The sequence below is a fragment of the Aspergillus steynii genome, assembly GCF_002849105.1.
Source record: "Aspergillus steynii IBT 23096 chromosome Unknown P170scaffold_7, whole genome shotgun sequence".
Taxonomy (NCBI): domain Eukaryota; kingdom Fungi; phylum Ascomycota; class Eurotiomycetes; order Eurotiales; family Aspergillaceae; genus Aspergillus; species Aspergillus steynii.
In genome coordinates this window covers 397,996-411,648 of record NW_020194404.1, presented here as the reverse complement: position 1 = coordinate 411,648, position 13,653 = coordinate 397,996, and the positions used below count along the sequence as shown (strand labels likewise).

Sequence of the window (13,653 nt, the reverse complement as noted above, 5' to 3'; positions counted from 1 at the left end):
CGTGCCTGATCCACTCCGTCCTGATGTGGATTAGCGCCAGTGGATCTCCAGTCTCCACGCTGCGTTTCTTCTGCGTTTCTGCTGCTAAACTCATGCTAAACTCAGTAACCTATTCTTGATTTGCACCATTGCAGTTTGATATCACCTTTGTGGACTAGCCTATTAATAGGGGTCATCGCATGCAATGGTCAAATTACGAAGCACTTGAAACGATTGATCACTTTAAAACTGGACAACTTCATCTCAATTTATACCGACTCAATACAGAGAAAGAGACAAGAAAAGAAACAAAAGACCAAGAACGAAAGGCGACTGACTACCAGAGGAGTCAAGAGAAAGGAAATAATCAAGGAAGACAAGAGCAAACCGACTCGTGATCCGAAGAAGTTAGGAGCTAGCCTCGCCTTTCTTGAACCATCGTGTATGACCCCGTCGTGCCTTGCTTTTCAACTTATGTACATTGTCTTGATAAGGGGATCAATTTTTCATCTGCAAGACCTATGCAACCCTCAGAATCTCTCATCTAAGAAGAAGGAGCATCAAAGGTGGATCCGATGGGACCGAACTTGATGTTGGAGAAGGTGACGGAGGCGCTGCCGTGCTGGGACTCAACCTTCTCGGGGTCTCCGACGCCGGGCTCGCAGGTACCACGAGCAGCGCCGGGGGTGGACTCGGTGGCACCGTCGGGGTAGGTGCTGTCAAGCCACTTCATGCTGGCGTAGTGGTCATCCCAGATACTCATGATGAGAACCATCGAGCCGAGCGCATCACCCATGGCGCTGAGACCCTTGTGGTCCTGGAAGATGGTGTCGTCCCCGAAGGCCTCCTTCTGGGCATCACAGAATTCCGAAGTAATGGAGTTGCCGCTGACGTTGGGGATGTCAGACTCGGAGTTGGGGATCACCTTGCCGCCCTGCACGTAGAATCGCTTGATCTCAGACAGGGAGCCGGAGTCGCCGGTGATGAACTGGGTCACGACGGTGATCTTCTCCGAGGTGTCGACGGTGCCTTCGGGGCCGTAAAAGGTCTTGTTGCCCATCCGGTAGGAGTTGAAGTCACATCCGTCGGGGTCGCAGGTACCGGCGTAACGTTCGCTGGAGTAGGTACCACCACATTTGTCGCCCTCGCAGATGGTCTGCTTGACGCTGTCGCAGGGGTGAGGAGTAAAGGCACTCGAGATGCTGTTGGCCTCCCAGATGTCCATCTCGGGGCAGCACGAGCCGTATCCACCAACACCGGCATTGTCGTCGCTGTCAGAGCCTTCCCAGCCTTCCACGTTGGCCTGTTTGGAGTATGAGTATTTCTTTATGGACCTTCGGGAATGCTAGGATAAACATACCTTGCCGTTGATGAACTTCAAGTCCCGAGGGCATTGAGAGTCACAGTAGCCAGTTCCGTACTTGGCACCGGCCTTGTTCTCGGGGTATCTCTCAACACCACCGTCGAGGTCCATCGAGGTGAAGTACAGGGCACCGTTCAATCCACAGGGAAGTTCGGCGACGTTCACGTCAAAGGTGAACTCGTTGCCGAGGAGATCGAACTCCTGGTACTTCTCATCGCTGCTGTCCATGAGGTACAGACGAGAGCCAACGTTCTCGCCAGTGACGAATTGGAGGGTAAGTTCATCGCCGCTAGTGGTCACACCGTAGGTGCTGCTGTAATCAGCACCATCCAGGGCGCAGTTGGTAGCGCAGGCCTCATTGTTTGGGCACAGTTCCTCGTTCCACTGTGGAAAGGCGTCCTGATCAGCCTAGCTTTTTTCTTCTGGATGGAATGAAGACTCACGGTGTTGCCAGTGTAGCAGTTCTCGCTGCCATCGACGTCGTGAAGCCAGCGCCAGTTGGAGTCAATCACAACCGAGCCCTTCTGCTCCGTGCAGCTACCACCAGACGTACATTTCTGCCAGGTCAAAGCAGGGTGATTCTCTTCGGTCAGCGTTCCGGCCTGTTGGGCGCGGGCGACCGACCAAAGGGCAGAGAAAAGAAGCGCGCGTTGCTGCATTGCGGAGTGTGATAGAGAGCGAAGTCAATTGGTATTTGCTGTCTGTCTGTCCTGCTGAGATGATGTCCAATTCTCGAGAAGGAGGAGCCTCTTTATATGTCTATCCGGACCGCTCAGAGTAGATGGATAGAGCATTTCTCAACAGCTCCGAATTCATCACGGAGATTCTTGACCGTATCGCTCTGTCCGGTGCCGCGGACCGCCATGCCGTCGAACTGAGTGTTTCATAGAGATAGACGAAGCGCTACAACACTAGGAGGTCAAAGAAGGCCCCATACGGAACTATGGCCGTTGAACACGTTAGAGATGGATCCCGATTTAGATTGCCAGGGTGTGATAAACGATCGAGACATTCTCTGCCCGCATGATTGGTGTTTGAGCTCTTAGCATCGGCAACGGAGGAGACTCCGGACTGTTTCTGTCCAGGGAAATATACTGAGGGTCTAACGAGTTATGAATGGTTTTGCACTTCCTTCTCCACAGACCCATTTCTTCAACAGGGTCCCTTGCCAGAAAGCAGGGCACGGAGCTACCTTCCATGCTCGTTTCGGTAGATTCGGACTTTGCAGGGCAATATCCTGTATGAACTGCATTGATCCAGGGACCAGTCTATTAGACGCTTCCCTATTAGCCTGCTTTGGGCTTCTCAACTCACGGGCGAAGAGATGCAACAGATAGAGTCACAACTGAAATTCAGCCTCCAGAATCTCCCTTACTATCTATTCCGTGCTTGCCTAAATTTTCCGGGCCCTTTTCGCTATGGGATTGACTTTGAATTGAGTATAGGCTAGAGAGCAGACGAGTAACTCGACCAGGCAACGGCCACGGTCCGGCTCAAACGATACAACCCAGGCAACATGAAGTTGAAACTAAGCGCTAAGGAAATGACGGGGTGGCAGAATGTGGCGCTGATTGGGCGCAAGCCGGGATCAGAGGCGTCGACGCTTAAGATGAAGGACTGGGAAACCTCCAGGATGACCCGTTAGCCCTGCCGATCCCCGGACTGCGGGGAGAAGATCCATCAATGACTGTCCTTCCTGATCCTGCCGGCATTTCGTGGCCTGTAATTCTTCCTCCAGGGCACCGGGGCCATTTTGGACTGCATAACTTTCGCCAAGGGCCATTCATTTAGGCCTGGTCGGAGTTAATGTCTGAATGACTGATTTTCTGATCGTTCATGCTAGATGGGCCAAGAGCCGAGTCGGCTTTGGCCGTTCGAATGCAACCTTGCTGCTCTGATTGTCGCCGGTTCAGCAGTGTCAGATCACTGGATGAATTCCACCTCTTTGGATGAACAGACGGATAAACCGCGCCCAGGTTGTGGCTTCAACCCTCGGTCTACATCCGTGAATGCTCTCCACCTCGGACGCATGACAGCTACCATAATCGTATGACAGGCAGGCCACTACATTCCTGACCCTCTTTCCAACTGGGGACAAATCCAAACGTCCAGATGCGTGGCGCTGTACCTTGCAGATCGTTTCCGAATCTCATCGGGCCTGCACAGACTGCGACTTGATTTAGCCGAAATTAGGCCATGAATAAGCACACGGGCAATCCTCCGCATTGTTCAGAACAAGGATATGGACACTTCCAAGACGGTTGCACCGTGGGATTAATTTAGGAGACCGCTTACTGCCTCCACTGTGCGATCGTTAGTATACTGTCATCCGGTCCCAAAAAAAGGCCTCAGGCGGATACGAAGACAATCAGCCTGCAAAGTGCCGCTTTGGGAAAGGATGAAGCATGGGATCCTGCCAAGTCTTTCTTTACTGATCTATTGCCTTGTTTCTGGATAATAGTCTGTTATGCTCCGTATGAAGTTGCATCTCGAGCAGTTTCGGTTCTTATCCGCTGATCCGAAGCGCCTGTGCGGCTCGACTCGCGCTGCTGTTACGGATTCTCTCTTTGTTCCTTTCTTTTTTTTTTCATTTTGCTTTGTTGTTCTTAATTCAGCTTTATGTTCATTGAAAAGGTTCATGGTTCACTCGAGTTTTGGGGGTCGGAACAGGATCATGTTCTGTGGTCCCATAGTTCATATTGAGCTAAAATATATAGAATCCTATTTCAATGAAAATGGCAGTGAATTGACCTTAAACATATATGTCAATGAGGGAGTTGGAAACCTAAACATTGGGATACTAACAGCACGCATAAAGCGACACGGAGACAGTTGAGATGATCGCAGGAAACTTGAAGATGACAGGAGAGAGGGGCCTGCCTGAGGCCAACCTCGGCAGCTCGGCAGGTGACTTTCCCTATCGATCATCCGCCATCCGTCGGTTATTCGTTCTTCTCTCTTTCTCCATCACCTTCATTCTTCACGTCGCTCTCTTTTGTGCTATTTTTGATTGTGTATATTTTCCATCGTTGCATCGTTCCTTTTCTGGCTCTCCTTTCGTTTGTAGATTATAGACTTCTAGACCAATAGACCGCCAACGTGTCAACAACCAACATAATGGCCTGGTACAGCCAAACCGTCGATTTTCTCTCCGATTCTTTGGCGAATCATCGCTCCCAGCTCCCTCTTGTTGCTGCAACAGGGGCATCGCTAACGCTCGGCCTTGCGCTTCGCTCGTTTCTGTCGGACGACCACCCCGGCAGCACCGTCCTGCCGTCTCCTCGCGCGTCGGTCTTAGCGTCGAAGTCGCCTGAAAGGAACCGGGAGTTGCCCCTGCCCCCCGATGTGCTCCCGGGAGCTCGAGATGTGCCAACGCCCTATGGCTCAGTGCGAGTGTACGAGTGGGGTCCCATTGATGGCCCGAAGGTTTTGTTTGTCCACGGAATCACTACGCCCTGTATTGCTCTTGGTGGGGTGGCCCATGCTCTAGTCGACCGGGGCTGCCGAGTGATGCTGTTTGATTTGTACGAGGCATTGACTTTTCTTGATATTCGATCCCAAGCTGTCCGTGATAACTGACTATTTAATATTAGGTTTGGAAGAGGCTATTCCGATTGCCCGTCTGATATTCCCCAAGACGACCGGCTTTTTGCGACTCAAATTTTCTTGGCCCTCAGTTCATCCCCAATTTCTTGGACGGGAGCCGGCTCCGGCAAGTTTTGTCTCGCTGGCTACTCCCTTGGTGGAGGCATTGCGGCTGCTTTTGCATCTTTCTTCCCCCAGCTTCTGTCGTCTTTGGTGCTGCTTGCTCCTTCCGGCCTGCTTCGCGACTCTCAAATCAGCTTTCAGTCGCGCCTTCTGTATTCCCGCGGCCTTGTCCCCGAGCGCGTTTTGGGATTCCTTGTCGGCCGCCGGCTTCGTGCCGGACCATTGGTTACGCCCAAACCAAAACAGGACAAAAAGCTTACAGCTGCTGATGCGCTCACGGAGGAGCTTCCATCCCAAGGTGGGGAGGAGGTCCAGTTGCTGTCCAGAGCCTACCCTCACGTGAACGTTCCTGCGGCCGTACAGTGGCAAGTGAACCAGCATTCTGGCTTTGTCCATGCTTTTATGTCTAGCATGCGCTTCGGGCCCATCCTACAGCAACGCCAGATAGGATCGTGGCAGCGCCTGGGCCGATATCTGAGTAGCCAGAGAGAGCTTCCGCCCCAAGATCAGTCCAGCAACGGTCTTTCGACCAACAAAGTCCTGATCATGTGTGGAGAACATGATTCTATCATCGTTAAGGACGAGCTCATACCGGATGCTACCTCGGCGCTACAGGGAAATGTGGAGTTCCAGTGCTTCAACGCCGGCCACGAGTTCCCGAGTACGAAATATGAGGAGGTAGCACAGAGTATTTGGGAGTTATTGCATTGAGTCTATATTTCAATTCGGAATATCTGGCCTGCCAAATTTGCTTGCTTCCGGGCCCTGCGTCCGGTTTCCCCTGAACTTGCGCTTGTGAGACTAGCTCATAATTCTTGCTCGGCGACGCTTCCCCTCTAATGCAGGTGTACATAGATGTCTCCATTTGTTGATTCTGCGATGATTCCATTGTTGCCGGCATGCTTCGGAATAGAATGTTGTGTCTTTATCCTTTCATGATCTTATCTGTCGCATCAAGTTGACTTGAGAGTCGTGACATATGCTCAGACCGACTCGGCATGCGCGCGCGAGCGAAATACGGCTCATCCGCAGCAGCAGCCTGGATGAATCGATCAACATTGCCGTTCTTGCTCTCATCCGGCAAATGACGGAGGTTTCCCGCGCTGAGGCTGCTGCCTGCACCGTTGGAAGTTCTATGGTATGGTAAGTATAATGCTTGCCGTTCGACTAGCAACGAAAGAAAGTCTTACTTCTGGTCCTGCTTGTTCTCAGAAGACATGGTTGTCAGATTTTGAAAACGGATGTTATGGTGCCGAAGGGATCGAAACGTGGTATTATTTCGAATATCGTCCTCAGGCACGAACAAGGAAGAAGACGGATAACAGTAATTACTGCCGATGATGAATGAGAAAGACACACTTGACAGGGGCAGATTGTACGTTGGACTTTCGAGGTATAGTTGTGAGACTCGGGCTTGACTGTATGAGGGCGTCGGAGGAGTTTGATGGTGAATGTCGATGAGATGAGCTGGTGGACTACACCTCTTTATACCTGAGGAGTGAACTTCGCCTCCACAAACAGGTAAGCCCGGGCGAAGTGGTCCAAGAATAGATGAGTACCTATACGACTCCCAAAAAAAGGTCGATTCCAAGGAGGAGTAAACCGAAAGGGAAAGCACCCGAGGGTGGAAATGAAAAGATGACGCAAAGAGATGAGATCTTCAGTGAATGGGTCTTTGGGCACGCTGCCTTCCGGTTGCTTAGTTGCACAATCCTGACATGTTTCGCTTGGGGTGAACTGTGACTTCTTTCAATTTCAGGGTCAGTCACTCTGCCCTACGACTCCTTGGTATGTGTCAATCTTTTCAGACTGGGCTCAGCTAAGGGCCTATCATGACTAGAAATGCGGAGCTCGTTACCCTAAGCCGAGCTCCTGAAGGGATTGGCATCGATGATCACGCGAGCCGAGTCTGGCCGCAAGCCTGCGATCTAGGTGCAAAAGCATCAGATACGGAATGGATTCTGGGGAATGCATGAACGAGAGGCATGGCGTCCTTCGGACCATTTGCCGAGAAAAAACATCGTCCTTTTTTCATTTTTTTTTTTCTTTTTTGACAAAATGTGATCTAGGGTCTAGGGCGGCCCTATGGGGTACGGATAGGGAGCATCTCCCGACAGTCGTCATGCGATCGAACCGTTCATGAAGGGGCTAAGGCTGAAACCTCGACGTCAGATTTCTACACCCAAGACCGAAAGCTTCATCACGAGTCTAGACCCCAGTTCTCCCTGGGCAATCATGGTGCGCCCAGTTGTACGATGTCATAGTTCGGATTGAAGGGAGTGATCGAGGCAGACAACCGTTTAGATGATCGGCTGAGACTGAGCTCAGGTGGGCAAACGTGGTTGATCACATCGAAGTGGTTCATGCACAGCCTCATTCACTCGTCTCCGTGCTCCTGCAGCTTTACGGTGTCTTGACATTTTATTTATTTTTGCCCCTTCATTTACTCTTTCGAGTGAAGATCTACGACAGTTGCAGCTATGCTAACGTTCCGTTTTCCGAGTCCGGTCCGCAATTATGCGTGGATGACCCCCATACCTTGCCCACTAACAACGCGTCTTTATGCGAGATTCGAGATGCAAGATATAATTACGATATGGTACAAGGCACGCGTCATGAAGCACGCCCACCATGCGTTCTTTTTTCCTTTTTCTTTCTCGTTCTTCGATGATTGACATGGAATAAACCTGAGTGATCGCAAAAGCAAAAGTCCCAACGAAGGGGGAAAAGAAGAGGAAGAAACAAGAAAGGTGTACGGTCGTTTGCCCCATCGTTCGGTCAGGATACTTACCGATCATTACACACTGCCCTTCACATAATTTTCTCGTTGTCACAGCCCCTAGGAATGTACAGAATACGTCGATTTAGACATCCGGGGCTGAGAAATGTCCCTTTAATCTCACGATCAGCAAGTACATTGCTGAAAAAGGGCATTCAAGCTAAGCCTCACCCCCCTGAAAGATGCTTTAACTCTCGGGAAGGGGGAAGAATTTACCAGTCAAAAGGGAGTTAATTATGCGGCGCAATGATAACTTGCGATCAGCCCCGGAAAAAGCAATTTCATTTTTTCCTCAATAATGGAACCAGCTCTGCCGACCGGTGGAAATTAGGAGGTGCGCAAACATGCATCATTCCTGGCTTTCAGTGTGTTTCCCGTGGGAATTGAGACGAGGTCCATTACTAGTTTGCTCCAAAGTTGGGTCACCACGGAGTCGGATTTCGAGTGCCGCCTGCAATGGTGCATATTCTAGTCGCGTTTTCAGGCGAAAGGTTGCCAAATCCGACGCGAAAAGGGGGCGTGCTGCAGCCTTCGTCTTGGCAGCTGGAATAGCCCTGTTGGTTCATGATCGAGGGCTTGAAACAAGCCCTATCCGGACACGGTCTCCAAGGGCATTCTCGGCGATGATGTCTTTTGCGGTGACTCCCCCGCGAGGAGATCAGAGGTGTTTCCCCAAAGGAGCCGATGATGCCCTATGCCGGAGTTCCCGGAGCAGTCACCATCTACGGAATTAATTATTATTTTGCTACATAGCGTTATTGAGTTATTGACACGGGGTGCATGGGCTCCACTGTTAGACATGCAAGGCACGCCTGGCCCAAGCGGCGCCCATCCAGCAACCTTATCGGCTCACTCCGCCACGGTTGCCTCTGTTTGGAGTGCTTCTCGCTTGCTAAGTCTCACTCATTGGCCTTCGAGCGAAGAACTCCGATCTACATTCCCGCAGGAGCTGGGGTCAGTGCTTTCTGATAGATCTCACCTCTTTTCTCCCTTCGCCAGTCAGCCTTCCCACCTCATAATTTATGAATGCTAAGCATACCGCCCCGCGTGGTCTTTGACTTCAGACCGCAACGTCTCGAACCGACCCGAATTATGGCAGCTGCATGGACCTCGAGTTTAAACGATTGATGATTTGAGGGTTATCCCAAGGAGAACCGGCAGCAATAGCCGCTGTCGTCACTGGGATATGTCAATCGTCACAGCAATTCAATGCTACGAGAATAGCGAACAAATCCGCAGGCACGATCGTGCTCTGCACAGCCGATGGGAGTACATATACGCATCGGTAATTGAACGGCACTGTGTCGATCTCTCTTGAAGGGGTGTGATTCGAATCAACTCAAAACAGACTAATTGAATTCCGGAGAATAAACCGTCTTGATTTTTTTCTAGCCGTTCCCGGCGTAACTCCTGTCCCAATCCGCGCCCCCTTTCTTAGCCTCCAAATCGGGCATGATGAACGGACATTGCCCACGATTTTACCGCAGGAAAGAGGTGAGACAACTCCTGGAATCCGCAATCTTACGTCAATTGTGAGGAACGAGGTTACGCCAGCTGCTGATGAGTACATCCGAACGGTACAGCCTAACGTTGAAGGCGGGATACATCTCCGATGCGCTGAGCCCTTGCAGTGATGCGTGCATTCCACTCATTCGTCATTGCTTTTGGGCAAACTGATCCTTTTTCCCTTTCCATCCGGAGCGCAGTCCAGCCCACCGAAATGTCCACATTTGACACAGACTCAGGGTTACCTGCCAAATTCAGGGAAGGGTGTTACACAACGCCAATGCAGCCGAAACTAAAATACTCGCTTTGCTCGTATTCCTCTCCTTCCCTCTCAAAGCCGAGAACCATGTGGGAGAAGCTATGGCCACGATCTATTTTAGGCCACAGGAGACGGCTTCTTGGACGAATAAACGGAGCCACTGGTTTTGCTCGTCGGCATCAATTCCCGGTCAGCTTGGCCAGAAGTTAGGTGGCTTGTGCTTCTGCATGGGTCAGCAAGCTAGTCTCCATGGCTCGGTTTCAGGTGATTATCCACTCGGCATGCAACGGCTCTTGTCCTACTCGTGAATACTCGCCTCGTCTGTAATCACGACCGCCAAGGATCCAATCCAATTCAACATGGTATTCCTTCTAGGTCTCGGCCTTGGAATTTTCTTTTTTTTCAATGCCCTCAAGGACAGGCAAATAGAAAAAGAAAAGAAAAGAAAAGCAGTATTCACAAGATGCCAAGGAGTGAAAAGAGAGGGCCAGCCGCCGGCTATCAATTTACGCCCAATGGCCCTGATGGGCCCGTTCCCCGGAATGTCTTTACTCGTCCGCTGCACGTACCCACGCAAGTGAAACAAATGACACTACGAAGATCTATTTCCCAAATAATTGCAATTATGGCCGGGGATAACGGGGAAAGTCTTATTACTTTCTGCTTAGCAGCCTTGGGATGCCTAATTTAAACCCGTGCAATCATGGCTGAGCCCAAAACACATTGGACGCGGCTTCGACAGAAAATTCCGACCGGCTCTCTCTCGAAAATGTCAGTCCGGCTTACAATAAGGGCATTTGAATACGAAACCGAGATGTGTCCTGTGATCTTTCTTGATCCTTTGATTTCCAGGTCTACGTACCCACTAGAATGACCATTCCCGATTGAGATTTGAATTATAACCAAGACACATAGATTCTTACTGCGGTGAACGACAAGCAGTTGGGTTTAATTTTTTTTCTCAACGCCGGGGCCATGAAGAAAAGCCCGACCAGTCAACCAGGCCTCTGTTACTGTCTTGTCGGTGATCATGAGGACAGTATGAGTTATTTCCCGCCAAACCGGCCCCCGTTTCCCTCCAAGCACCCCCGCCAAAGAATGGAGAGACAGGTAAAATCTTGATCAATAGTCTTACTCATGTCTTTTACCTTTTTCTTTTTCATTTTTCCTCTTCGCTAGGGAAGCCCCATTTCTTGACAACACGCGTACTAGCAAGTCAGCCGAGGGTCTCCCAAAGTACACCAACAGTCGATTGCAAAATCATGCTCAGTGGTGAACTTCGGTTTTCCGCATCGCAGTATGGATCTGTGTAACCTGACCTGTCCCATCCGATGACGAATGACTCCGCGCTATAAACCTCCTGCGGGTCGAGAAATGTTTCACTGCTTTTTTTTCTGGTCATGCCTGACAGGATTTCTATCCAAGTACGCCGCCCCATCGCGGAGCACATGAGGGCCACGAAAGCAAGACGCAAGGACACGAACATGCATGGGGGGGAAGTTTATTGTTAGAGTGGAGTATGAGCTAATCATCAGGCAAACCTCAAGGCAACCAGGCTTTACCGGATGGCTTCCATCGGACAAGACAGCCATGTGCGCCTAGAGCATGGCTTTCCCGTGACTATAACGAGCCTGGCGACGTCATTGATCATAACGGCATTCTCTAGATCGACCCTCAGGTGACGGATCTGGGTCAGGTTAGCAGTAAATTGGGGGAGGCTAGAGATGGTATACATCTTATGGATTCAACTCTTGATGAATACAATTAGTCAGGCGCAAAAGAATTGGTACTTTCCGGGAATGATCTCGAGAAGATACTTTCAAGTAGGATTGTGAAGCAAAAATGTAGTTCGGAAGTCGGCAATGATATTGATGCCTCAGGCACAACATAACTCACGTGCACGCTGTTCCTGATCGGGCAATCCTCATCAACACCGGCGATGCATCCACGATGTTTCTTCCAACCTCCCCCCTTCCGGTCTTTTGGCGCGTCCCCGTCGTCCCTTGCCCACATATCCGGGGCCTATAAACACATCGATTAAATGAGACGTCTTTCTACGCCGAACAGCCCCGTGACCTTGTAGAGGAAGCGTTCGGATCATGTCCTCGAGGGGTAGCGCCGTTATTTCGACTTACCGCCTGGGATCGTAGTTCTCCGACAAAGTCGCTTTCAACCTATTGAACAATATCTATCATCCGGTATTTAGATATTCTCGAGGTTTAGACTCAGCCAGATTCGCTAACAAGCCACAGTTGAGATCCCTGAAACTCAACCACACATATCATGGAAAACTCCGCCGGTCTGAGTGATATCCAAAAGGCCGTCTGGGACGGCCGGCTACCATTACAAATAACCCTGGCTCCGGCAGAGAGCCGTACATATGACCAGACAGATCCCTATCTTGTACTTTTGCCAACCCCCGCCATGCTGCACGTTAGATGATTAACCAGCTCTTAGATCGCCTATCCACGCCTCTCGTATCTGCCGTTTTTACTGCCCAAACTGAAAGCTTTCTTCTCATCCTCTTTGATAGAGTCCGACACTCCGGCCCACGAAGGGTGGTTCTCGTTTGAAGGCGTTCCGCTCAAATGGCACCTCCCCGCCGGCTTGCTGTATGACCTGTACGCTGGAGCGGACCCAGCGTCTCGGGGTAGTAGGTCCGACGATGCGGATTCGAACGACGAGACCCTCCCTTGGAGGCTGGTGGTGCATTTCAGCGAATGGCCGCACGAGGAGCTGGTTCAATTAGACAGCAACGGACTCGTCATGCACGATGCTTTTATCAACAGCGTCAAGGAAGCGGATTTCCTGCGCAACGGAAACGCTAAGGGAATTATGAGCCTTTCGAAGGAGGACTCGTCGGGATTATGGGATTCCGTTCGGGATGGTAAGTTGCATTTTCCTATTTAACTCATCTCTCATCAAGACGTGTCGAAATTCGACAGTGAATATTCTAGCTGATGAGATCGATCAGTAAACCTCTCTGACTTCCAACGCATCTCCAACATGCTTCTGCCCCCTCCCTCCCAATCTTTCCGCAACATCCCCATTCGACTCTTCCTCCCTCTCCCTCCCGACTCGGAGTCTCCGTCTCTGAAAGTCGTTCAATCTCTTGTTTCCCCCACTCTCCCGTCCGCCAATGTGGCGGCCAGCCAAGTGCTTCCGTCCCGTGGTAGCCCGGCTCCCCAGACCCAGACCATTGGCACCGCATTGCATTCGCTCCTTCCGAATCTTTTCCCCAGTCGCCGTACCCCTGTGCTCGCGAAGCCAGTACTACACGGCGCTGTGGTGCCCATGTCGACGCCCGTCGAAGAGTTAGTGAGAAGTTCGATGTACGGGGATGGATGGCTCTACGTTGTGATTAGGATGATGGGGTGATTGTCCTGGGGAGTTGCTTGGGTATTTACCTGCTTGTGGCAGTTTTGCTTTTGTTGAGAAGTTGAATCTTGGAGATGCGTTCTGGTTTATATGATGTGGTTCCATGGTATATGCTTACAAGATATGTCTCTGTGTGGGATCTTTCCTATCAACTGACAAAAGAGAATTTATATACATTCTTCAGCACGCTCCTTGGTACTTAATTCCAACGCATCTGTCGTGAAGGGGAGATTTAAGAAAATCTCGGTCACAAAGCCACATTCTCCTGCTCCCACGAGACGGCCTTTGCTCTGGACTTTGAAAGATTTGACTCGATGTTAGAATAAACATCTTGTCTCATTTCTGCTCCAACGAAACTCTGTCCCCTAGAATTTTAACACTGATCATCTGAATAACAGTAGTAAGACACAAAGTCTCCAGTTTTCCAGGCCCTATATCGCCGATTGAATCTTAGTCTAGCCCAATGGCCAGTCCGAGGCATGTATCGAGACCGGAAGATTCAAAGCTACGAGGACAAGAAGGCCACTGGAGCGAACATGGTTCCTCGTATATGGTGCTGCGTGAAAATGGCGCCACACAACTGTCAGTTGCAGTCGAACCCAAAAATGTGCCATATTGACACTCCTATCTCAAAGGCTTTTTGCTGTGTAAGCGAGGTGTTCTGATACTCGGTATTCTTAT

General features: G+C 50.6%; 6 protein-coding genes across 6 annotated transcripts; 3 read left to right on the top strand and 3 right to left on the bottom strand.

Moving 5' to 3' along the window:
- Positions 1–504: 504 nt before the first annotated feature.
- Positions 505–2,120, bottom strand: P170DRAFT_466764 (glycoside hydrolase family 7 protein). The gene is made up of 3 exons (XM_024852439.1): positions 1,786–2,120; positions 1,340–1,726; positions 505–1,282 (listed from the first exon to the last, which is right to left on the bottom strand). The coding sequence occupies exons 1-3, from the start codon at positions 1,999–2,001 to the stop codon at positions 524–526; spliced, it is 1,362 nt and encodes a 453-aa protein (XP_024700745.1). The 5' UTR covers positions 2,002–2,120; the 3' UTR covers positions 505–523.
- Positions 2,121–4,459: 2,339 nt separating this feature from the next.
- On the top strand, positions 4,460–5,761 carry P170DRAFT_364478 (alpha/beta fold hydrolase; the record flags this gene model as incomplete). Its single annotated transcript, XM_024844643.1, has 2 exons — positions 4,460–4,866; positions 4,936–5,761. 2 exons carry the CDS (start codon positions 4,460–4,462, stop codon positions 5,759–5,761), a joined length of 1,233 nt encoding a protein of 410 aa, XP_024700744.1.
- Positions 5,762–5,975: 214 nt separating this feature from the next.
- On the bottom strand, positions 5,976–6,269 carry P170DRAFT_478406 (uncharacterized protein; the record flags this gene model as incomplete). The annotated part of the gene is made up of 2 exons (XM_024853558.1): positions 5,976–6,183; positions 6,241–6,269. The coding sequence occupies 2 exons, from the start codon at positions 6,267–6,269 to the stop codon at positions 5,976–5,978; spliced, it is 237 nt and encodes a 78-aa protein (XP_024700743.1).
- Positions 6,270–8,010: 1,741 nt separating this feature from the next.
- P170DRAFT_244121 (uncharacterized protein) lies at positions 8,011–8,626 on the top strand. The gene has a single exon (XM_024842968.1). It carries the CDS (start codon positions 8,174–8,176, stop codon positions 8,561–8,563), a length of 390 nt encoding a protein of 129 aa, XP_024700742.1. The 5' UTR covers positions 8,011–8,173; the 3' UTR covers positions 8,564–8,626.
- Positions 8,627–10,526: 1,900 nt separating this feature from the next.
- P170DRAFT_439203 (uncharacterized protein) lies at positions 10,527–11,318 on the bottom strand. Its single transcript, XM_024849786.1, has 2 exons — positions 11,142–11,318; positions 10,527–11,018 (listed from the first exon to the last, which is right to left on the bottom strand). Exon 2 carries the CDS (start codon positions 10,994–10,996, stop codon positions 10,811–10,813), a length of 186 nt encoding a protein of 61 aa, XP_024700741.1. The 5' UTR covers positions 10,997–11,018; positions 11,142–11,318; the 3' UTR covers positions 10,527–10,810.
- Positions 11,319–11,547: 229 nt separating this feature from the next.
- On the top strand, positions 11,548–13,136 carry P170DRAFT_512136 (autophagy protein 5). Its single transcript, XM_024854961.1, has 4 exons — positions 11,548–11,792; positions 11,847–11,997; positions 12,052–12,481; positions 12,569–13,136. The coding sequence occupies exons 2-4, from the start codon at positions 11,878–11,880 to the stop codon at positions 12,970–12,972; spliced, it is 954 nt and encodes a 317-aa protein (XP_024700740.1). The 5' UTR covers positions 11,548–11,792; positions 11,847–11,877; the 3' UTR covers positions 12,973–13,136.
- The last annotated feature ends 517 nt before the right edge of the window (positions 13,137–13,653 follow it).

What these genes read in the sequence shown, in the direction of transcription:
- P170DRAFT_466764 (XM_024852439.1), bottom strand. Translation starts at nt 2,001, where the DNA reads ATGCAGCAACGCGCGCTTCTTTTCTCTGCCCTTTGGTCGGTCGCCCGC. An exon ending in ACTGCTACACTGGCAACACC is followed by an intron (nt 1,727 to 1,785) that starts GTGAGTCTTCAT and finishes GCCTTTCCACAG; the next exon opens with TGGAACGAGGAACTGTGCCC. An exon ending in TGAAGTTCATCAACGGCAAG is followed by an intron (nt 1,283 to 1,339) that starts GTATGTTTATCC and finishes TACTCCAAACAG; the next exon opens with GCCAACGTGGAAGGCTGGGA.
- P170DRAFT_244121 (XM_024842968.1), top strand. Translation starts at nt 8,174, where the DNA reads ATGCATCATTCCTGGCTTTCAGTGTGTTTCCCGTGGGAATTGAGACGA.
- P170DRAFT_439203 (XM_024849786.1), bottom strand. Translation starts at nt 10,996, where the DNA reads ATGACCAGAAAAAAAAGCAGTGAAACATTTCTCGACCCGCAGGAGGTT.
- P170DRAFT_512136 (XM_024854961.1), top strand. Translation starts at nt 11,878, where the DNA reads ATGGAAAACTCCGCCGGTCTGAGTGATATCCAAAAGGCCGTCTGGGAC. An exon ending in ACCAGACAGATCCCTATCTT is followed by an intron (nt 11,998 to 12,051) that starts GTACTTTTGCCA and finishes ACCAGCTCTTAG; the next exon opens with ATCGCCTATCCACGCCTCTC. An exon ending in ATGGGATTCCGTTCGGGATG is followed by an intron (nt 12,482 to 12,568) that starts GTAAGTTGCATT and finishes GAGATCGATCAG; the next exon opens with TAAACCTCTCTGACTTCCAA.